This window comes from Micropterus dolomieu, linkage group LG23 (genome assembly GCF_021292245.1).
Source record: "Micropterus dolomieu isolate WLL.071019.BEF.003 ecotype Adirondacks linkage group LG23, ASM2129224v1, whole genome shotgun sequence".
Lineage (NCBI taxonomy): Eukaryota > Metazoa > Chordata > Actinopteri > Centrarchiformes > Centrarchidae > Micropterus > Micropterus dolomieu.
In genome coordinates, this window is record NC_060172.1 from 2,220,340 (window position 1) to 2,244,138 (window position 23,799).

The 23,799-nt window shown below is 41.3% G+C and overlaps 1 protein-coding gene and 1 long non-coding RNA gene across 6 annotated transcripts in view; one reads left to right on the forward strand and one right to left on the reverse strand.

Annotated features, from left to right (window-relative positions):
- The first annotated feature begins 1,053 nt into the window (after positions 1-1,053).
- Positions 1,054-23,799, forward strand: part of ptpro (protein tyrosine phosphatase receptor type O) — a 66,826-nt gene continuing 44,080 nt past the window's right edge. For 3 of the 5 annotated variants that reach the window (XM_046039096.1, XM_046039098.1, XM_046039099.1), the window contains exons 1-4: positions 1,054-1,455; positions 22,161-22,419; positions 22,642-22,797; positions 23,066-23,218. In XM_046039096.1, the coding sequence (XP_045895052.1) occupies positions 1,408-1,455; positions 22,161-22,419; positions 22,642-22,797; positions 23,066-23,218 (616 nt within the window). In that variant the 5' untranslated portion in view covers positions 1,054-1,407. The remainder of the gene's footprint in view (positions 1,456-22,160; positions 22,420-22,641; positions 22,798-23,065; positions 23,219-23,799) is intronic. The other 2 variants (XM_046039097.1, XM_046039100.1) reach the window with 1 other exon arrangement.
- On the reverse strand, positions 22,485-23,248 carry LOC123962774. The gene is made up of 2 exons (XR_006823063.1): positions 22,922-23,248; positions 22,485-22,810 (listed from the first exon to the last, which is right to left on the reverse strand). It is a non-coding gene; the product is annotated as an uncharacterized LOC123962774 (long non-coding RNA).

Here is a 23,799-nt window from a genome sequence, read left to right on the forward strand (position 1 = left end):
ACTTAAACCTGCGTCCTCTCCAGCAGCCAGCAGGGGGCGACTTAAACCTGCGTCCTCTCCAGCAGCCAGCAGGGGGCGACTTAAACCTGCGTCCTCTCCAGCAGCCAGCAGGGGGCGACTTAAACCTGCGTCCTCTCCAGCAGCCAGCAGGGGGCGACTCCACCGGCTGCAGAAAGAAGTCTATGAGAAAATGTTTCTACTTGTCAGCTGATTTATTCCCTCAGTAAACACTTTCCTGATGAGTTTCTGGTCTCAGTCGCTAGTTTCAAGTCTTCTTCAACACAGCATGATGTTCATTTAGTAAATTATGGTCCCATTTAGAGGAACAGAGACCAGGAAGCAGGGGAGGCTTTAGGGCGGGGCTACAAGGACAATACAATACAGATAGAGGTAAGTAAGTACATTTTGTCTTAAGCCCGTTTGTCGCTAGCCAAAATTAGCATCCCAGCTAATATCACAGTTAATGTGAATTACAGATGCAGCTGGCGCCAAATATGCTCACGTCTGGTGTCCGGTTGCAAAAAAATCAACATGCGATGGCCAAAAAACTCGAGGCTTCAAAACGGCAGTCCACAAACAAATGTTGTGACATCACGGCGGCTATGTCACTTCTTTTGTCGAGTCTATGGGTTCAGCGCAGGAGGTCAACAAGGTTGAACTTTGACTGCGGGTTGCGTGCGAGCTTGCAAAGCGGTACGTTGCATGTTGGTCGACGCAGCAACAAAATAATGCTGCATTGTGTCTGAAAGGCACTTTACGCCTTACCGACTTTGTTGCGCTTTATACCGCGTCACCTGACTTCTTCTGCCACAAGAGGTCGCTGCCTCACACAAAACCTGATCATGAGTCAAAATAAGCTGCTGCATGATCCACAAATAGTTTCTCTGCTGAGGAGGCGGGAAAAAGGGGATTTAATGTGACCTTTAAAGACTTGCTGGTTCTCAGAAAGTGCATGTTGTAATGCTTCTGAAGAAGATGAAGATGATGATGATGATGATGATGATGAGGGGGAGGACCCGTGTCTCCGTGCAGCCTCCGGAGCGCAGGGCGGGGCGACGCCGCGCAGCAGCAGCAGCAGCTTCATCACCGCTGACCGACACCGACCTCCTGCTCGTCTCCAGGCCGCGGCATGGACGCCGGAGCCCGGCCTGTTTCCTCTGAATCACAGCGGGTCCGGTTCGAGCGGCGTTCCGCACCGAAGCTGAAGATAATACCGACGGTGAAGAAGATAAAGATGATGATGATGGCGGTGTGCAGTTAGAGCTGCGGAGCGGAAACACGCCGCAAACAGAATCCGTGCGGGAGCATCGCGCTCCGATGCAGCAGAAAAATCGCCATTGTTTGGATGCGCAGCAGACTGAGAGGAAAAACCCAGACTGTACGGGAAGTGTTTGACAGAGAGACGCCATGCTTTCACCGCTGCTTCTAACGGTGTGTCTGCTCTGGTTTACCCAGGTAAGGAGCCGTTTTTCCCGGTAGATATTGAGTGTTTGGAGGCGCCGCTGCCGCCGCCTGTCTGGGCGCATGTGAAGCAGCTGTGCGGCTTGGCTTTGTCAAAACAGAGCAGATAAAATGGGTTTAAGTGAATGGAGAAGTTATAAAGGAGGTGTGTGGTGAGGATGTAGGTGTGTGTGCTGGAGGAGGAGCGGGGAGACGGACGCGTTGTGGCACCGCAGGTCGGTTTGTGAGGCAGCCAGCAGCTCGTTTGGCCCTGCGGAAAGTGGGTCAGTCGGCTGCAGCCTCAGTGATTCCCTGCAAGTCTGTCAGCATCACTGAGGATCACTCACGCACGCGCGTGCGCGCGCACACACACACACCAGAAGAAACCTGTCTGTCTGAACAACAGCGCGATTTTCCATCCACAGCTGGTGCTTTTTCATTTACCTGCACAGGTGCGGTGCAGCCTGCCTGAGCGTTTCTATCTTTCTAGTTCTTTCAGAATGAGGTGTCGCCTCCTGCTGCATTTTCTACCTGAGGACTCCTGTGTCCAAATCTACTGCTTTTTAATATGTCAGGGGGAATGATGCTGGTTCAGGTGTAGCAGTTGGTTTCTGCAGGGGAGACGTGTGCATGTAATTTTCATTTAACCTCGTTAGTTTATGAAAACTAAAGTGAAAGAAAAGCTCAGAGTAGTGGTTCCCAACATGGGGGTTGTGACCAGAAATAAAACACCTGGAACACAAAATGATGGGTTTTTTTTCTCCAGAGCTGCAGCTGATCCACCAGTTACACTCAGTGTCCAGTTTATTAGGTACAGGTAGCGCAAACTAACGTGTGGACACAACAGTTCACCTGCAGACTTAATCATCTGCATATTTTTATTTATACGGCTGTTTCTTGGTCTGCTGCAGCCTTGAGGAAAGTGTGGTCTTCGCTTCCAGGACTTACTCCCTAAAGTCAGGACTGAATCTGAAAAAGGGGTGTTTAAGCACGCTGCTCCCAAAATGGCCTGAATCTTCACAGCTGCTCTCACTGGGTGCGTTTAGTCATTTCAAATGACTTGGAGGCAGGCACATGTGGCGGGAGACGCTTCGACTGATTGATCTGTTTGATCCCTGATGGCGATGCCTTGTGACAGTTTATGATCCTGAAATTTATTCTTTATTTTCATGGCATGATGCTGTGTTTTTATGTCTGTAACCCTGTTGATCGTGCTGCTGCCTGCCTCATTCCCAGAGCGTCAGATCCCTACGCTTTGTCACGTCCTTCAGCATCTGGCAGCCTTTCACGTCATAGTTTAACGCACTGAGGGGAAGCCCTTTAGCGCCGCTGTTCAACGCTAAAAGTACTGCTGTAAAAAACAGAAAAGTCAGCTGAAGGAGGTGGATGGTGGGTCAGAAACCGGACTTTCACCCTGGAGGCTGATGTTCGTTCCCCGTGTGAAACAAAAAGTCAACACTGATTCCTTTATTTTAACCCAAACCATGATCTTTTCCTAAACGTTACCAAGTGGTTTTGGTGCCCAGGCGTCCATATGTGACGCCCTGGGTTGAGAACGGGTTGGGCCAGGACTTTTTCTGGTTAAATAAAGGTGATAAAAGCACAACAGTCCTGCTGTAAATTCTAACCTTCATGAAGCGAACAGTATTATAAATCCAAACTACATCCTCCTCAATGATCCTACAACTCAGACTGAACATGATGACCTGCATGAAGGAGGATCTGTTACCGGGCCGATCGATTGGACTGACTTAGAGGAAGGTAGTGTTCCTAATAAACTGGACACTTGAGTGTATTTTCATTGACCCTATGAGTTCATATTTCAAGTTTTGAAATAAAATACACGACATTTAAGAAGAATAAGATTCAAATGGAGTCAGTGAAGCTGGGGAGAGTCCACCTTCTACAGTTTCTTGTTTGGCTGCTTGTGTTTTAAACACAGACGCTATAAAGGAAGTGGACGTGGCCGCCGTGACGTCACGCGTTGGTTTGTGGACTGCTGTTTTGAAGCCTCGAGTTTGGCATTTTGGCGTTATCTTGATTGTTTTGCAACTAGCTTGCTAGCTTGGTTAGCAAGGTGCATCTGTAATTCATGTCAACTGTGACATTAGCAGGTAGCGACCTGTCAATCAGCTTGTAGCCCCGCCCTAAAGCCTCCCCTGTTTCCTGGTCTCTGTTCCTCTAAATGGGACCATAATTTACTAAATGAACATCACGCTGTGTTGAAGAAGACTTGAAACTAGCGACTGAGACCATAAACTCATCAGGAAAGTGTTTACTGAGGGAATAAATCAGCTGAGAAGTAGAAACATTTTCTCATAGACTTCTATACAATCACACTTCTTTCTGCAGCCGCTGGAGTCGCCCCCTGCTGGCCGCCGGAGAGGACGCAGGTTTAAGTTACTTCAGCACTGGCTTCACTTTCCTGAGGTTCCTGCTTGAATTTAAAAAACAAAAGTTTGGTCTCTGTTGTTCAACGAAAAAATTATTTTGTAGAAAAACAGTTTTAGTTTTTTATGTCTCAAAATATTAATTTGTTTTTATTTAATTAATAATTCAAACATGCTGTGAACAACATGTCCGTTGTTTAATTAAGGGATAATCTTTACTTTTTTATTTTATATGCACTGAAACAATTAGTTTATCGACAGAATATGTATTAATCCCCATCTTTTTTTTTAATCATTCTTTTTCTATAACATTGAAAAATGTTCGTCCCAGTTTCAAAGTGACGTCTTCAGACATCATGTTTTGTCCCACCAACCCCAAACAGTATTCAGTTTGTAGTAAACAGGAACTAAGAGGATTGTCATTCAGCACCATGAGATGAACACATGTGACAGCTGGAGTTGCTACACTGGGTAGAAAGAGTTTTTATATTTGACATTAGATGAGCTCTTAGTATTAATATCTTCTTTCTGTGTGTCATGCACTTCAGTATGTGACTCTGCAGTCTTTTCAGTTTTATCTGATGGTTTGAGTTTTGCAATTTCCTCTGTGTGTGTGTGTGTGTGTGTGTGTGTGTGTGTGTGTATATATATATATATATATTTTTTTTCAACCACACTGACTATTCATATCAAACATTATATTCTGCAGCCTTCTGTGTCACTAACCACAATAATCTCAGAGGAGTGACCTCGGTTCTTGTGGGTCGCCATGCCATGTAACTAGGCGGGAAAAAACAAAAACAGAAAAACCCTATATATATATATATATATAAATTGGTATTTATGAATAAGAAAGCCTTTTTGTTGCTGTTGTATTTTCATGTCTGACACTTATAGCTAAAGATATCGTATCGTAAAATGACCCAGTTTCCACTTTTTACGTTAGCTAATGAAGTGTTAAGGGGGGAATCTCTAGGCACCTCACGATTCGATGACAATCAGAGGATTGCGATGCGATTTAAAATAAAAAAGATTATTGTTGCGTCTTGATGGATCTTTTTTCTGTTCTGGATTTTTTATTTTCTCACTGTGTGACTACTTGTCAGTCCAGTATTTGTAATGACCCAACCAAGTCGGCAGGAATGACATGCGGCTAATTAACGTTACGTCAACTGCAAAATGTACCGTTGTGGCTGGACGATACGGCCAGAAACGCTGTCACGATGAGAAGTTGCTTATCTTTCGATATTGATAATTATCACGATAAGTATCAAATCTTTTTAAAGGCTGATTTTTGCTCCTGAGTTAAAGTTGAAGAAACCAGATTGTGGTTTAAACTTTTCTTTATGGGCAACACTTGAGGCCAAACCGTGGATCACTTCACAAATCTGAGGTAGAACATTCAAAACAATCATGATAAAAACTCTGTTAACAAATATGCACGAGGAAAATTAAGTAAAAGCTTCAACAAAATAAACATCTTGATTAAAAAATAGTCCTCATTCGTGTATGATTCAAGTGAATAAAATCAAACATTTGTTGTTGTTTTATTGTCCGGCCCTACGCTACTGTTAGCTTTCCTGCTCCAAGTGTAAAGCGAGATGGACCAACACTGTCCATTTACTGCCAGACTGACAACTTACTGCTAATTTTTCTGGTCACTTTCACCGTCAATTTCTGCCGCCTGTCACGCAGATGTCCTTTGAAGAATGAGGAGAGGAAGCCGTTAAGCGTTGATCCACTTTCTTTACAAACTGTGTTGGCAGTGGTTTGAGATTTTTAGATTAAAAAAACAAAGTTACTGATGAATAAAATGGGTCGTATTTCACTTTTGGCTTTTTGTAGGCTGAGGACGGGACGTTCGAGCTCCTGTTGGGTTGAATTAGGTGCTAATCGAAAGGTCAGAGTTCAGCAGCCCTTTTTAAAATCTAGATATCGCAGTTGTTTAGATCCAAACCAAAGTTATTAATGATGCAGCAGCAGTCTCTGGGAATTTATTATTTAAATAATATGTTTTGAACTTTCTATTGGATTAGATCACAATTATTTTCAGCTCTCCAACAGAGCAGTTGGGTTCATGTACTGAACGCTGCCTCCAGGACCTGACGGCATGTTAGGAGGTTAAATCCCAACATGAGCGGTTAAAATGTAAAACGCGTGCTGCTGCAGCTCATTAAGACACAACAGGAAAGTTTAAAAAAAGCATTTCTGATGCTGACACGTGGCAGGCAGCAGTCGTGACGCTCTGAAGGTCTCGTACAGCAGCAATGAAATGATGCTGCTGCTGCTTTTCACGGTGATTAGTGTGATAATGATCTTACAACCACCATGTGAGCTCATTAATGCTCTCGTGCTGCGGGAGGGTTAACCTCATCTCCATACGGGGAAAACAAAAACTCAAATCAACATCCACCCAAACCTGTAGCCCCAAATATTATGAGATAATTAACATTATGCATCCAAACACTGTCTCCGGTTAAATACGAGCCATCAGGAGAAATGTGACCTGCAGGATTCAGGTGAGGATTCAAGACTTTCAGGAGAAAAATGGTTCGTTTTCTGCTCTTGTCTTCAAAGTCAGTTCGACTTGGTGAGGAAAATCTTTTCCAGCCTGGATTTCTCCCAGTTCTGGATCTGTTGGAGAGCTGATTCAGGCAGACGTTTCACAGTTTGATCACCTGAAAATCACCAAAAGCTGACGACGCAGTTTGCATCTCTAAGAACTGAACGTCTGTCCGACGCTCCTGTTACTGTGGGAGGAGTTAGGGAGCGTCTGAAAAGGGCAACACGATCCGTTTAAATCAGCAATAACTGACCACAATTAAACACTTCACACCTGTGAGTTTATAAAGAAAAGTTAAGAAAATTAACTTTTTTAAATTAATTTAATAATTAAATATGCACAGGTTGTTGTTTCAACAGCTTGCACATTTATGAATATCTTTATCAATCCACCTGTCATCTGTCCTGCACATCCTCTCTCAGCTGTTAGTTGTTGTTGTTTGTGATGTTCAGATGTTTTTATTAACCTCTTAAGATTGACGGCAGTTTTCGGTGTTAACTCCATCCTCATGTGATCCACCGTTTGAAGGCTAAAATCCTCGTGATTCCACCAATGCAAACAATTTCAAGATACGATCACCACAGCGGGTCCAATCAGCGCCTCTGTCAGACCAGCCGGTGCAATCAGAAGTCACGCGACTCACCTATGAAGCCTCACAGTAACTTAATCCACCGATCGATTATATTCCAACAAAAACGGTCCAGACGATCCAATCCAGTTCAAAAATTTAGTCCACAACACATTACTCCATCAGTAAATCCTCAGGGTCTGCTGCTTCATATCTGCCGGCAGACGCGGCTCGTGTGTCATTATAACCGTAATAACTCAATTTGAATGTAAACAACTACGATAGCTTGTATTCAAATTAGCCTCTGAACTCTGACCTTTCGACTGACACCAAATCCGACCCAATAGGAGCTCACATGTCCCTTTCACAGCCAACAACAGCCAATGAGAGCCCGCGCTGTAAGGAAGGGGCTAAGACATAAACTTAGCGTATTTTTACACAGTAGGTAAGACTTTATGCTGCGGCCCTTCAGTGTTTTACAGCTGTAGTTGTCTGCATGCATTTGTTAGCAAACATTATCAAGCGAAAACGAAAAATATATTAGTTTAAGTGTGTTTAAAGTAATATTAATCAATTCCAGTAGCTCTTCAGTCATTCTGACGTTTGGGTTAGAGGTCTAAGAGGGTGCATGTTGAAGTACATGGGATTTATTCTTTTGTTTTCGATTAAGAGAATCGTGGAGCTGGACAGGCATCTATGTCGACTACTAAATTTCTGGTATCGTGACATCCCTGTTACAGAACGTGCAGGTATTTGTGAAGATTCCAGGTCATAGTGATCCAAGGAAGGTTAAAAATCAAGGGCAACTGGACCTGGAAGATCCTTGAAGCCTCTTGGATCAGGTTGACCTCGATTTTTAACCTTCCTTGAAAAACATAAGCAGCTGTGTGATCAGAGACAAACTTTGCTTCACGTACTTTAACCACCTCAATCATGATCTTTTTGTTTTCTTATATCAGAGCTGTTGCGCATTAGAAATAGCTGCTGATGAAGGTAATTCTAGATTTGGGGATTTAAATATCAAACATTCGAGCCTCATTTATTATTTCATGTAAGAAAAGATTTGCTCCTTTAAAATAAACACAGATTAAAAACATGGTTTCAACACGCAGCTGAATTCAGAGCTTCACGGCTAACGTTGCTAACGGAGAGAACAGCAGCTGCCAGCTCTGGTGTTCTGCCACGTTGGAGACCATCAGTCCTTTCTTTCGACGTTTGCCAGGCAGGATAATGAGCCCAAACAGGTCATTAAAGGAAAAATGCATCAATGACTGAACACTTTATGTACCGAAGGACTAGGGAGGAAAGCAAAACGACCAAATCCAGCGTGTGAAAGCAGATCATCCCCTCGAAGCGTCCTCCTGTTTCTGAAAACGGAGATCAGAAGAAAACGGTTTACACGGAAGCTGCCAAAAAACCTGAAGCTGTGCGATAACAGGCTTTACACTCAGGCTGGCAAATTCAGATTCAGACCAGAGCTTCAGACCGATGTGCTCTAAAACAAGCTGACAGATGAGCTGCGATTCAAACGTTCAGATAATCAGTAGGTCATCTAGAAAGGGTTCAATAAAACCATGATCATTTACTAAACTAAACTATAATGATAGTTTAGCGATTTATTATTTCCTTTAACAGCAAAATAAAAAATGTTTGATTTAATTCATCTGAGTCCTGAACGAATCAGCACTTTATTTTCTATTATTTCGTTGAGGAAAAGGGACTGAAAATAAATTTTATATATAAAATTTTTTATTTGTTGAAAACAGATTTTATCGTAATTGTTTTGAATGTTCTGCCTCAGATTTGTGAAGTGATCCACTGTTTGGCATTGAGTGTTTGTTCTGACCAGAAAGAGAAAAGTTTAAAACCCCATCTGGTTTCTTCTTCTTTCAATTATTGATAAACTTGAAAAGTTTAAAGGCCTTTTAGAGGATGATGAATTTGTTATCGTGATAACATTTTTGACCATTTCGCGCAGCCCTAGTTCAAAGTTATTTAAGCATGAGATATTCATACAAAAACAAGGAGATGATTAAAGTCTTGTTTCTGTTTCATGCACACCGAAGACAACATGTTTGTTGACAGAAAGACTTTGAAGATTTGTTTGATTTTTCCAAACTTTGCTGTCAGAAATGAGCGTTTGGTGGATAAAATCTGTGTCTGTCTACTGACGTTAGGAGGCGAGTTCATAATTTGTCCTTCCAATTTTTTTTAAAGCTGCTTGAGAAGCAAAATATCAAAACATGATCTCCGTGCTCGGACTAGGGCTGTGTATCGACAGAGAGGTTTTCTAGAGGAGACACGCCGCTCAGTGACATCCTCAATGCAACTCTGTGCGGAAAGCCCGAAACGCCAAAGACGGCGCCCCGCTGCTCTCGCTAGAAAGCCAATCGTCTTTTTAACAGCTGAACTGGGAAACATATGAAGCCAATCGTGTGGTCCCACTGACGTAAGGGTCTACCATGCATGTGTAGTGGAAATATAACCAGCTGGGAAAAACACTTTTTAAACCTTATTTTGGGGCAAAGTCATCAAAGTTTTTCAGCGTTTTTTTATCAGATTTTCCTGCTGATTTTAAACATGCAGGTTTTATGTCCTGGTGACCAGTGAAAGTGCAGCTGTGGCTCTCTGCACATTCATCTAGAGATGGTCTCGTTAGTCCGAAATAACTGCCCGGAAGCGTTACAGTACATTTACATTGACTCGTGTAGCAGAGGCTTTTATCCAAAGCGACTTACAATTTCTATGTACGTCAGAGGGATTTGGTCTCTCACGTAGGGCGGGGCGATACGGCCAAAAATGTTTATTACAATAAAAACATTTCATATTATTTGAAATCGATAAGTATCACGATATATGTAAAATCATTATTTATATCTCGATAGTAAGATAAAATCTTTTTCAACAAATATGATTAGTAAATCTTTTTTCGGTCCCTTTTCCACAACAAAATAAATATCTTAATAGAAAATTTTAGTGCTAATTTGTTCATGATTGAAATTCAAATATTTATTGACGATATATTGAACATTATATTGTTCTTGAGGAAAATTATATTGCGATAATTATCGCTATTGTTTTATTGCCCAGCACCGCTCTCACACCAAAGGCTTAACTTATCCACTGCGCCGTCGCCACCCCTACCAAGATGGCTGCCGAGTGCCTATAAGGACTTGGTTCTTACAGTCCAGAACGACAGACACTGTTTAAGTTATTCCTAAAAATTTTACTCCCCTGTTTTTTTTGGGAGGGAATTTAGTAAAGAATTTTGATCAATTAAGTGACTTTCGGGCACTTATTACTAATTCAAGGGTAGTGAGTGATTCATCGAAAACTAAACGTTGTGACACCTTCTGGGCTACGAGTCTTCACGACATTCATGTACTACACTTCTGTCACGAGTAGTAAACGTGAACGCCACCCGCTGAGTCATTTGTAACGATTGTCAGTCTGATCTGGAACCTGATTGATCAGAGAAGCAGCAGTAATGTTGTTGCTGATGTCGATCGGTTAAAAGGAGAAGTTATTGATTAGCTCATGGCTTCCTGTGGAGGATGTTTTAAAGGCAGTTTTAATGTCCTCTGTGTGGGGGGGGGGTTGGATAAGCAGCCATTGTTGTTGATGTCATTGAGTTGGTCGGCAGGTGGGGGGGGGGCTCTCCGGTGAAGACTTTTGTTTTCTGTTTGGAAGGAGGGATCTGCTGTCAACGCCGAACACAGGGCGCTGCTCATTCCTGTTAGTTCACTTTGATTAAATGCCGGCGGAGGGCGGAGGGATGGAGCGTGAACCCGTCACTGCAGCACTTTTTCGTTAATTACCTCCCTGTTACCTCCTTTTATTAAGTAAAACTGCTTTTGTGCTGTGGAGGAGAGTGTTTTGTCAGAAAAGGTAAAAACTGCACCGTCGACAAGACGTGGGCGATTTAAAAACAACCGGTAGATCAGACTTCTGCCACTTTTCTAGCGCATCAGAGCTTCACAATTTCTATCTTGGAGCCTTATTATCATCTAATTATCAAAATACCACTTTTATGTACAGATAATAATGACCGTTAAATCAGCTGATCAGACACATAATGGAGCTGCATCCATTAGTCAATTAATCGATGAGTTGTCAGCTATTAAATTATTAAATTAGCCGCGGTTTTGTTAATCAATTAATAACTTTCCTTTTTTCTTTTTTTTTAAATGAACGTCCAAATTGAATGTCTGATTCCAACTTCTTAAATGTAAATATTTTCTAGTTTCCTTGCTCCTCTGACAGTAAACTGAATATCTTTGGGTTGTGGACTGAACAAGACGTTTGAGGACGTCGCTTTGGGAAACACTGATCAACATTTATCGACAATTTCTGAACGATTAATCGAGAAAATAATCGACAGATTAATCAATAATGAAAATAATCATTACTTGCAGGCCTAATTAGTAATGATGAATAGTATTTGCTGATGTTTACACTATAAAATAAACGGCTGCTGTGTTAGCAGATTTTTTTGTGTGTGGCTACGCTGGCTAACAGTTTCCCCTTGCTTCCAGTCTTTGTGCTAAGCTAGGCTAAGCACTTGTTGACCCAGCTGACAGTGACTCTTTGTCGAGCACTTTGTGGTGAAGCTGCTGTAGTTGTTGTGTAACGTCTTTGTTATTCTACTCATCTCTAACTGAATTTGGCGGTTGAACATCTTCTGTCTGTGTGTGTGTTTTCGTGTGTGTTTTGGTTTCCAAGCAGCAGTTTGAAGCAGAAAGAATAAACTCAGTGTTTTCCTGTGCGTGCCTAATTCACTCTGATTAAACTCTGGCTGTCATGCGAGCTCGGTTCTAATCGCATCCTCGGTGGGACCATTTCCTCCTTCTGTTAACTCGCCAGACCGCATTGATTGTATCCTCAGATTATTAGTGCACTTTCACATATGGGGATTACAGTAATAATCCAAACAGCACTTTAAACTGCCGGTTGTTTTCCTCATCAAATATCAGCTGTGTTACACGGCAGTCTGATTGTTTAATCAGCTTGTCTATACATTTTTTTAATCTCACTCCATGCAGTGAAAAACCTTTATTCAAGCAGATGTTGTATGTGAAGTACTACAAGGCTGCTGAATTACACCAAACAGTGGCATTAAGAGGCTTACTGCCTTTACATTACAGATGTTATAACAGCCTTTGTTTAGTTTTACTCTTTTAGAACAAAAACTAACAACCTTAAAAGTAACTGTAATGATTTATTTGTTTCCCATAAATGTAATTTACACGTTTGATTAATGCAACTAATGATTATTTTTATTGTCGACTTAATAACTGACATAATTGCTGCTTGATTCATTGGATCACAGTTGTCTTTATTACAGTGTTTTAAAGTTGACAGCTTAACAAAACAAAAAACTAAGGTAGTACTAGGCATGTTAGCTAAGCTAACATTAGCTTGATAGCTGTAGTTAATTTAATAAGTCCCTCCCTTCCGCCCCAGGGGACCTTATTTGGGATAAAATATGTTCAGCAGTCCACAGAGTTGAAGACAACTACTGTATTGATCCTGTTTAAATTGTGTCCTGAATTCCACACAGGATGTTTCTTTAAAAGATAATTTAAGTCAAAGTCATAGTTTGTTGTAAAACAAGTAACATTTAGTTTTGTGTGAAACAGCTCAATGAACTACATCTCTCGGCTAGCACAATATAGATTACCAACATGTTTGCGCTGTAATGCTAAGCTAATGTTTGTTGCTTGGTTACTACTAGCTGCATAGTTTAGCTATGTTCAACCCACAGATGTATCTCACCTGATGTGTTTAATCCTACGACTCCTGGTCCTTTCATCACACCATATACACATGGAAGCTCTTTGATGTTAACTTTGTAACTTTACCTTCAGAAACGTTTGCTTAGGTGACATTAGCTTCAGTAACATGCGCTGTAGTGACGTTAGCTTCAGCGGCGTTAGCTTAGTAACATTAGCTTAAGTAATATGCGCTACAGTGACGTTAGCATCAGTGACGTTAGCTTCAGTGACCTTAACTTAGTAACATTAGTTTCAGCGACGTTAGCTTCAGTAACGTGCGCTATAGTGACGTTAGCTTCAGCGACGTTATAACATTAGCTTCAGTCATTGAGAGAAACAGATATGACGTCACATTTGCATATTTTGTCTTATACTTTAGCAGTTTTATGACAAACTGCAACTTCCTTTACCTAATTTATCTTTTAAACTGACAAAGATTACATGTGTAATTCAGGACACATTTCAAACAGGATCAAAACATTAATTGACTCGTTGACTAACATACAGTACATATTTTTTACGAAATTAGGTCCCATGGCGGTCTGACGGAAGGGGAGTGGCTTACACTCTATTAGCATCTGAGCTAGACTTCTGATGGGGGGAAAAAACTACAGAAGTGTTGATCTTCCTGTGGCAAAATGGCTGCAAAGCTAATTACAGCTAAATAAAAGTTAGTGTTTAAATACCCGAACGATTTAAAATTAGGTTTTAACTTGTCAAATGTGTAAGAGGAAATTGTTATAGAAACTTTCACTATTTGGAAACATTTTGCTTTTTCTTTTAGCAATTAATTGAAAAAATACTGAAAATAATCGTTAGTTTCAGTTGTTTCATGTTATTGTTTTCAAATGTGGAAGAAATACAAGGCAGATTGGAAAGTATGACGCTTTAGGGGTTCTACTTTGTTTTAATTGCTCTGATACTAAATTATAGGTGTTTTGCTGGAGGTTTGGTAGCAGCTCCGCCAGTGTCTTCTTTGGAAAATGAGTTCCCAGAAACCCATGAACCTATTTTTTTCTGCTGTAAGTGGGAGGACAAATTATAGAGGCAAGACCTCCTATCACAAATTCAGTTTTTCATTCAGAAGTGATTTTAGTGGGTTGTTTAGGAACAGTTTGAGTTTTGCATTCAAAGGAAGTTGGTTCTCATTGTTTTTTGAATGAAGAAAAGAGCTGTCAGTCATCCATTGTAAAGCTTTCTCAAGCAAATGCCTGTTGATCATCACCAGACTCCACTGAGAAAAGTGAATATATTCCCCTAGTATTGCAGTGCACTTTCTGAAAGTTCATTCTAGACATTAAGAACAGTAGTTTGCAAACTGAGATGTGGTTTAAGACTTCAGAAAAAGACAGTTGGTCAACCTTGAGTTGACTCTTTTGTAGGTTTGTTGACAAATCTTGCTTTCATACATTAAATTGTGTTATAAATGAAGAACTGTCAATAATATATTGTACAATCAATAATATATGGGATAGTAAAGTATAAGTCCGTCTTAAGGAAACATCTCTTGAGCTTCTCCAGACTTCATTAAGAAAAGTGAAAGATTTGCTGTAGTGTTGTTCAAAACAGGACTGAGAGGCTTGTCGACCGTGTTGGGCTCATTAATATTCATTGGAAAACTTATTTTCTGTTTAATACAAGGTGGAAGGGGAAATTAGAGGACAACTGGCTTTGAGTTTTAGCAATACAAAGCAAAACTACATCCTAGGAGCTCAAATTTTCATCAAGAAACTTGATTTTGCTGAGCAAACAGGGATGTGGTTAAAAGCTCTGGTCCTTGAGTTTTAAACCTTTTTGGACCTTGATTTAAGTTGTTTAGTAACAATTGGATGTTTACAGCAAGTTGTGTGTTCATGTTGTTTAAATAAAGACGTAAGCTCTCGGTCCTGTGTTGTAAAGTCTGATGAAATATTGACGTCCGTCTCACCAGACCTCATTGAGAAAAGTGAAAAATTTGCTCTAGTGCTGTTTTGTCGTCACTGAACTCTAAAGCAGGACAGAAGTGTTGTGAAATGCCGTCAGTGTGGACCCGGTCGGCCTCATTCATAGTATAATGGACTGTGGAGGTCCTCTCCTAGTTGGAGCTGTCAAAGGTCTGTCCTCTCTCCGAGGCCCCCAAGCCCCCCTCTGCTGAAGAAAACAAAAACTCGAGGTTTGCATGATAATGTTGGCAGCTGCCTCGGGGCGACGCCTCCTGACCCCTCCCCCCACCCCCTTTTTCTGCTCATTCACAGGGTCAGATACTCCATTCATTCACCAGAAAAACATTTGTATGTGTGTTTGTGTCCTCGTGACAATGTTGGTTTTCATTTCTAGGTTTAAAGACACAGTATGCTGGAGCTCCGTTAAGTCACTATCAGTGGCAGAACATTCACTCGAGTACTGTGCTTACAGGGTAACTTTGGTATTTTCCAACATGGACCATGTTTTTGTATCTATGTGATTTATCTGTTATTTTTTTAAAACTGGTCCAGTACTGAGCGAGCGCGCTGCAGCTGGCAGCAGTGAAAGTACGTCCACTAAACTGCTTGTTTTTGCCGCTGGTTCAGATTGTTTGTGTAAGTGTTATGGAAAGGATCCCTACAGAGAGAGATCATTTCTTTAAGAGGAAGATCCTTTTTGTTTAACCAGAAACAATCGCTATATCGCTCTCGTCAAAGCCGCCAGACTCCCTTGACAAAAACAGCAATTTAGCAAGGATTAGGTTGCAATACTCGAGCAGTTTAAAGAAATGTTATAACCCTTTAGCGCTATAGATCATGGACTGTATATAAAAAGCTATAGACACACAAACATGAGGAAATAGGGAGCAGATTGAAAAATAACAAAGTTACCATTTTTGTACATTTTTAAGTATTTCCATTTTCTGCTAATTTATTCTTTCTTCACTCCATTTTTTAACTGTAACTCTGATTTTACAGACCAAGATCAACATCTTAAATATGACGCATTGTTAAACATTTATGGCCCCACAGATACTCTGAGGCGCTTCCAAGTATGTTGCTGATTAAACCAATCAGGTTGAAGCTCTGCCGGGATTTACGTGATGTCATCATGTACTTGTACAAAAATAACAGGCTAGCAGCTGAAGACGAATATTTTTTTACCCTGTTGCATATGATAATAACTCTCATACAAATTATTATCTTGTATACATCAGGTTTCTTTGTGCCACGTACGTGTTTTGACTGGCATCACGTGTAGGACTAATTTCTTAATGTTTAACATCTTTTAAAATATCCTTTATAAAGTTCAGTTCTATACAAATTGTAGTCATATTTCATTAATTTCTTCAACATAGAGAAAGAACAGCTATCTGTGTTCGAAATCTGAGTGTAGAAATACTTTATTGATCCCAGAGGGGAAATACTGTGTTACAAATTGCTCACTCGAGTATCAAGATATTAAGGAGTAGAAGTAATAATGTAAAGTAGTGTGTATATGTACAGTATTTTACAGTATCAACAGAAGTGTAATAAGTAGTAGTAGTGAATTGAATAAAACACAGCAGTAGTAATGGGTAATGGTAAAGTTATTAATAACAGTACAAATGTAAACAGTAAAACGCATGAGAAATTAAAATGAGAATATTAAAATCAATAAAATAGATAATAGTAAACAAAAAATAAAATAAATAAATAAATAAAACAATGAGCAAAAACATACAAGATGCGTTTAGAAAGAGTTGGTAAACAGATTTATCCTCTTTTTTAAAAATAGCTGCAGAATAAACAGTGAAACAAAAAGTAAATTTAAACTTCTGGTCATCTCAAAAAATCACATACGGTGGTATTTATTTTAAAAATATGTTGTTTTTTAATTTATTTCAGCAGGTACCTGTTCTTTACTAACATCGTTGTGTCGTTTTAATATAAATTCAGTGTGATTTTCGTCACCTCGGCCTCGAGTGTGAATAAACAGGATGACATTAGCATACAGTCTCTGCTGCCCCGGAGGCTCTCTCCACTGTGTTCATGATAATCCTGGATATCAGACATAATGAGCATCTCTCATCCTCCTCCTCCTCCTCCTCCCAAACGTGTCTCTGCTTCCATCTCAGTTGCCATTGCGACAGCAGAGCAGCCATGAATTGAATGAATTGGTATGGATGTTTTTTTTTATTTTTATAATGCCCGTGTCTCTCAGCCGACCCCCCCTCTGGATGATGATGTTGATGCCTAACAGTGTTTCTTAATTTGTTTCTTATAAATCTTTATAAGGGCCTGAGCATGAAACCTGCGAGGACCCTATTGAAATACATTATTTTCCCAAATGAATCGCAGTTTTGGCGGCCTAAACATGCTCAAAAACTCACCAAACTTTGCACTAAATGTAAACGCGGTGGAAATTTACGTGTCACATGGGTTTCGCACATGAGGGCGTGGCAAAATGGCTCGTTAGCGCCCCCTACAGAGAAGCCCCCTGGCCATGTTTTGCCGATTTGCACCAAACTTCTGTGGCTGATGTATCAGGTCCAGACCTACAGAAAACCTCAAGCAGCGATGCCCTAAACCCAAGCCTTGCAGTGCTACTCTTATTGGAGGAGCCCCCTTCTCTTTCTAGAGGTGCCAAACTGTTTTAGCCTTTTTCTGTCCTGGAGTTCTTTAAAGAACTTGATGGTTTTATCCAGTTTGTTATTAAACTTTTAATGAACTTATTGTGTTTCAGGTTTAAAGGCTGATTTTTGCTTTTTGAGTGAAAGTTTAAGAAACAAGATGGTTAATTGGTGTTTTAAACTTTTCTTTATGGTCAGAACAAACACTTGACATTCAAAACTATTATGAAAAATCTTTTTTCAACAAAAATGCATGAGTAAAATTAAGAAAAATCTGTTTTTAGTCCTTTTTCCTCAACAAAACATCTTAATCGAAAAATTAAAATCACGGTTTAAATGAATTATATACAACATTTATTGAACATTTGTTATATTGTTATAACAGCCCTAATTTTAACATGTGTTCACCCCGCTAACGCATCCTGTTAGCGACCGAGCTAACCACGTTAGGAAGCTTATTTATGAAATTGCACAACTTGAAATTAACATTTGTTAAAGAGGTGGGAATTCAAACCACATGAATTCAGATAAAATTTCACAATTAAGTAATCAGTTGCTTATAAAATAAAAAAAACACAAAGGGCTTTTTTTGGCTTCCATACCGTCTGTGTTATTTTGTCCACTCTGTGGCTGATACAGCAGCTCTCGGCAGATAAGGAGTTGTGTTTATCTGCTGACAGGGAACTCAAATACATTTTCTTTCCAAGGGCGCTCTGGATTAAGGTCAACTCCTGCAACAGTGTATATGTTGTGTGATAAAGAGACTCCACAAAGGAAAAAAGTCACAATCAGACGAGTGTAAATAATGTTTTCGCCCTCGGTCGTCTTCACTGTGATTTATCAAAGAGACCAAACACTGAGTCTTTATAATGTCTTCTGGAGAAATGAGAAATATGTTATTGACAAGTAGATTTTTATTTTTAGATCAGATTTTCTTCAGTTTATCCCAGATTTGTTTTGGTAACAATCCCAAACATGCCCGCTGTGAAGCCGTTGGGGGTAACTCCCAGCATGCATCACATGTTTATTCACGCCAGTGTCAGGATCTCTGCAGATGGATTATCTCCTGGCCGACAGAATCACGTCCACATGTGTTTGTTAGTGATACGAGCAGCGCTGTAATCCCACTCACAGCAATCCCCAGAAAAGCTGCTAGTTGTACCGTGTAAATTAAAATTACTGCAAACCTTCAAGTGTGAGCTGAGGTTAGCCTAGCTTAGCACAAAGACTGGAAGTAGGGGGAAACTGTTAGCCTAGCTCCATCAAAAGGGAGAGAAAAATGCACCTTCCTGATTTACAACCCCATCATGGTCAGTGATGCCTGCCAGGGTTTTAATGGCTTTTGCATAAATTAAGCTGTATTTTCATACTTTCTGATAACAGATTTCTGCCGGTCTGTTTGGTACGTTTCGGTATTGTTTGAATTGAATCTATTATTGATTCCACTTATAGAATCTCGATTCTGATTCCAACCCCTTCACCACAGATCTTGTCTGCACTTGGTGACCTTCATGAAAAGGGAGAGAGCCATAGCTGCACTTTCACTGTTCACCGGGACATAAACACTGCACGTATAGAATCAGCAGGAAAAACACCCCAAAACTTTGATGACTTTGCCCCAAAATAAGGTTTAAAAAGCGTTTTTCCCCAGCAGTTATACTTTCACTACCCATGCGTGATAGACCCTGATGTCAGAGGAACCACACGATTGGTTTAATGTGTTTCCTGGCTCGTCTGGTAAAAAGCAGATAATTGGCTTTCTAGCTGGAGGGGAGGGATAACCGGCATCTTTGGCGTTACAGGCTTTCCCCATAGAGTTGTATTGAGGATTCTTTAAGTGGCGTTCCTTCAGATTCACGCCGTGTTGAAAGAAACGCTTCGTCATGTTGGAGCTGCTTCCTCCCTCGCACCAAACCTCCTTTTTTAGTGAAGCTAAGCCAAAGTTTGGAGCGTTTGCTGCGGTCCGCCACGGTCCAGGACTGGAAACAGAAGGACTCTCTTCTTCATGCCGTGTTGACGTTTTTTTACTTTTATTAATTAAGAACAGTTTCTTATGTACAATAACGGCCTGGCAGGAAACAAAGGTCTTCTGTGGGAAACTGGGATTAAATAAAATAACAAAGAACAGACAGAGGACGCAGGACAACAACAAACCTTTAAAACTAGACACAAAGAGACCGGATGAGAAAATAATTAAAGACAGATAAACAGGATAATAGACTAGACATAAGATAATAATAATAACACAGAGAGTAGACGATACAACAAATGGCACAATAGTTGAATAATGAAAACAATCACATAAATCACATAAAGCGATTACAGGTTTCTGTAAACGAGCTGGTGATTTTGCCTTTAAAAGTGTCAGAGGTGACAAGACTGGAGAGTTTTATTGCGAGGTGACGTTAGATCAGCTTCTGGTCCTGGCATTTAAGAAACACTTTTATGGACTGTAAAATGCTCACTGCAGTTCAGGAGCTGAGATACGCAGAAAGTTCGGAATCCGTAGATTTCAGCCACATTAAATCTGTAATTGTTGTGAAGCAGCTTCCTTCCTTCATGTCCAGGTGGAAGCTCAGAGACAAACAGGGAAATTATTACAGGTCGTATCAGGAGCCAGATTTCATGTCGTCACCTTGTTCCCGTCAGACAGATGATGCTCAGCGAGGAGTCGACTCTCCTGCTGTCAGATCTAATGAAAGGAACAGCTGATACCATCAGAGTCACCGGCCTGAAAAACACCTGAACAACAGGAAATCAGCTCCTCTGCTGCTCAGATCTGCTGATAGCAGAACGGTCTCACAGAGCTGAAAACACGCTGAAATGAATTAATCTCCGTTGGTCAGTTTCACATGTAATCAGTCAAACTGCAGGACGAACTGACACTTTAACACAAAGGAGGCAGTGAGAGTGGAGCGTTCCCAGCAAATACACAGAGCCAGTGGGTGGTTCAAGGTGTGTGGGAACATTAAGTGTCGCCATAAGTTATTAGTTGATTCAGGGAGTATAGTAAGGATGAGTAATTTCAGGAAATGCACAGAGCCGAAAGGTTCCAGGGATGTTAAAGTTTGTTCCCATTACGATACATGAAATCACAGCAGCTGTTGTGGTGACAGAAGTGACCTGCTGATCTGTTTTCTGCAAAGGGTAAAATATGTGGACAGTGAAGGACGATGCCCTGCAGAGATCCAGTAATTAGACTCAAAAACAGTAGAAAATGTCAATGATGTCAAAACTCAACTCTGTTTGAGGGCCAGTGAATAGAGGTGTGTCTTTAGCAAGGATTTGAAAATGTCAGCAGTCTGAGGAGTTCTTATTTCTACAGGTAAAGTCCAAAGATTAGGAGCAGCTACAGAAAAGGCTCCGTTTTAGTTTTTAACCTGGATCTGGGGACATCGAGGACCTCAGTGCTTTGACAGGAGTGTCTACATGTAAAAGTTCTGATAAATAAAAAGGGTCAACCAATTTAAAATCCTAAAGAGGTGGTATTCTGCTTTATGGCTTTCTCTCTCTCCTTTATTGACTTTTTATACTTTTTCTGTGCATGTAACAGGTCTGCAAAGTGAAAAAGCCCAAAGGGAGTTCCCATCTCCCACAGAAAACTCTGCTCTGAACTGAAAACAGCTCGTTTGAAAGACAGAGCTCAGTTAAAACTTTATGGATACAGATTAATAACTCACCGCTCTGAAACTCTCGCTCCAGTCCATGTTGCCGAGCTGGTCGGCAACATGTACGGCTGAACCCGAGCTGTTTACCGGCTTCTCGCCGACCCGCCCTTCTCTGCTTCTGATTGGCTAGTAGACCTTAACTAGGAACTGAGCATGTGCAGCTCCCAACAAAGATCATTTAGAGACAAGAGGTATCACTCCATAGCTAAAACGAAGCCTTCAACACAGGCTGAAAAGAGGAGCTGCAGCAATGTGCAGTATGACAAAAATATAACCATGGAAACCTGTTCTGGTACAACCTCTGAATAAGATGAGGAACCTGAACATGAGCAGAATACCACCTCCACCTAAAGTCAATCCTAAAGCGGACAGGAAGCCAGTGCAGCGAGGCTAAAACTGGCGTAATGTGCTCACGCTTTTTAGTTCCGGTTTGTATGTGAATCTAAGTAGTTAGCAGCAAACTGCCAAAGTTAAAAACAATGTTTACGTCACCAACACAGACATTTTCAGATCTAAAATTAACAATGAATGAATAAATGAAGGAGTTTTGTAACTGTAGATCGCGAGATGACCAGCTGCTCGGTCTTCCTTCATTGATATTATAGTATACATAAAACAGTACAGATAAAGCTTCTGAGGGTGTATTAAACACCTTGGATCAGCCTATTAACGCACCCACCTTTTTGTAATTAACTGTGGCATCGAATTGGTATTTTACTGGTATCGATATCGACTGTTAAGTTTCTGGTATCGTGACATCCCTCGTACCATTTAAGGATTTTCACAGTAGAAAACAGGGGGCTGTTGTAAAACCTTTGACATGAAGACGTCACTCTTCTGTGTTTGCAGCGACGAATCAAAGCTGTCTTTACATCTCCAACATGTTCAATGACTGTAGTAAAAAAAACAAAAACACGCTGACACGTTCACTGTCAGCTGGAAGAAACGGTGTCCGTTTTATAAAAGTCATCTACCATCAAATCTGCAAATTAAAGCTGCCATCTGCGGAGGAGCGACAGTGTCTGTCTGTTCGGACTGTTATCTGTTGATGGAGACGACCTTTGCGGCGGTGCGGTCTATTTAATGATTCATGAGTCAGACTGCAGGAGAGGAGCTGCTCGTGGCGTCCTCTTCCTGTGAAAGCTCTTGAGGCGGTGATTTGAGATTTGTCTGTTTTTAACCCTGTCCTCTTCCTGTTGCAGATCTCGGCCTTCCGGGCGTCTGTGAACGACGCCGGTTTGATCGCGGTGACGCTCGAGCGCTCAGACCTGCAGGAGAACGTCACGGCGTACGCAGCGCAGATCTCCGGAGAACCTCGTCCGATCCTGGTCCAGTTCGTGAACACCAGCGAGCCTGTGCTGTTCAACACGTCGTTTCACGGCCTCTGCTACACTGTGGGACTGCTGGTTAAACTGGGACAGACCTGGTCCAGACCCGTCAAGACCGTCTCTGTGCTCACAAGTGAGAACCTGGAATTATATATATTGAATATAATGATATATTGTAGAAAAGACGAGAGGAACATGTCAAATAATCCAGAATTATTTGTACTTTAATGGACTTTCTGTGTGTTTTAAGTGTTTCATGCAAGTTTGTGTAATTTGTGTTTTGTAATTTGATGATTTCTGATTCACCTCCAGGTGTTTTGAAGTGTGCCATGTGTTGTGTTTTTTGTCTCCTCAGAGCCTCTTCCTGTCCGCAGAGCTCACATCTCAGACTACAGGGAGTCTCCAGAGACCGGGGTGGTGTTTGAGATCGAGCCTCCGGCCGGTAACGTCTTCAGCCGAGTCAACATCAGCTACACTGAAGGACAAGAACGACGATCTATGCTTTATAAAGGTGCCCTGTTCATCTTATTATAATGCGTGTGTAAAGATGTAATAAATGGTTAATAACACATTATAATGTAGCGGTTTGCAGACATGTTATTACCGTATAAAAGAAGTGGACATAATGAAATCACCTGTCGGTTCGTGGACTACGGTTTTGAAGTGGTATGCCGTGTTTTTAACATCGGCTAAGATGTGATGAGCAGCAGGCGTTAGTGGATTTTAATTAAATGTCATTATCATGAAAATAAAAAAGAATCCTCTGTTTCTGTTTGTAGATTTCTACAAAGGGAAGACGGTGTTCAAACACTGGTTACCTGGGACGTGTTACCGTAACATCACCTTCCAGCTGATCTCTGAGGCCACAGTGAACCAGACTGCACTGGTTACACACAGTGACATCACACACACACCTCTGCACCACAGGACAGGTGGGTGACATCACACACACACCTGTACACCGCAATGACATCACACACACACACCTGTACACCGCAATGACATCACACACACACACACCTGTACACCGCAATGACATCACACACACACACACCTGCACACCGCAATGACATCACACACACACACACCTGTACACCGCAATGACATCACACACACACACACACCTGTACACCGCAATGACATCACACACACACACACACCTGTACACCGCAATGACATCACACCTGTACACCGCAATGACATCACACACACACACCTGTACACCGCAATGACATCACACACACACCTCTGCACCACAGGACAGGTGAGTGACATCACACACACACGTGCACACCGCAATGACATCACACACGTGCACACACACACACACACACGCGCACCCGTACACCGCAGTGACATCACACACACGTGCACACACACACACACACACGCGCACCCGTACACCGCAGTGACATCACACACACACGCGCACCCGTACACCGCAGTGACATCACACACACACGCGCACCCGTACACCGCAGTGACATCACACACAATTTATATTTTCCTTCAT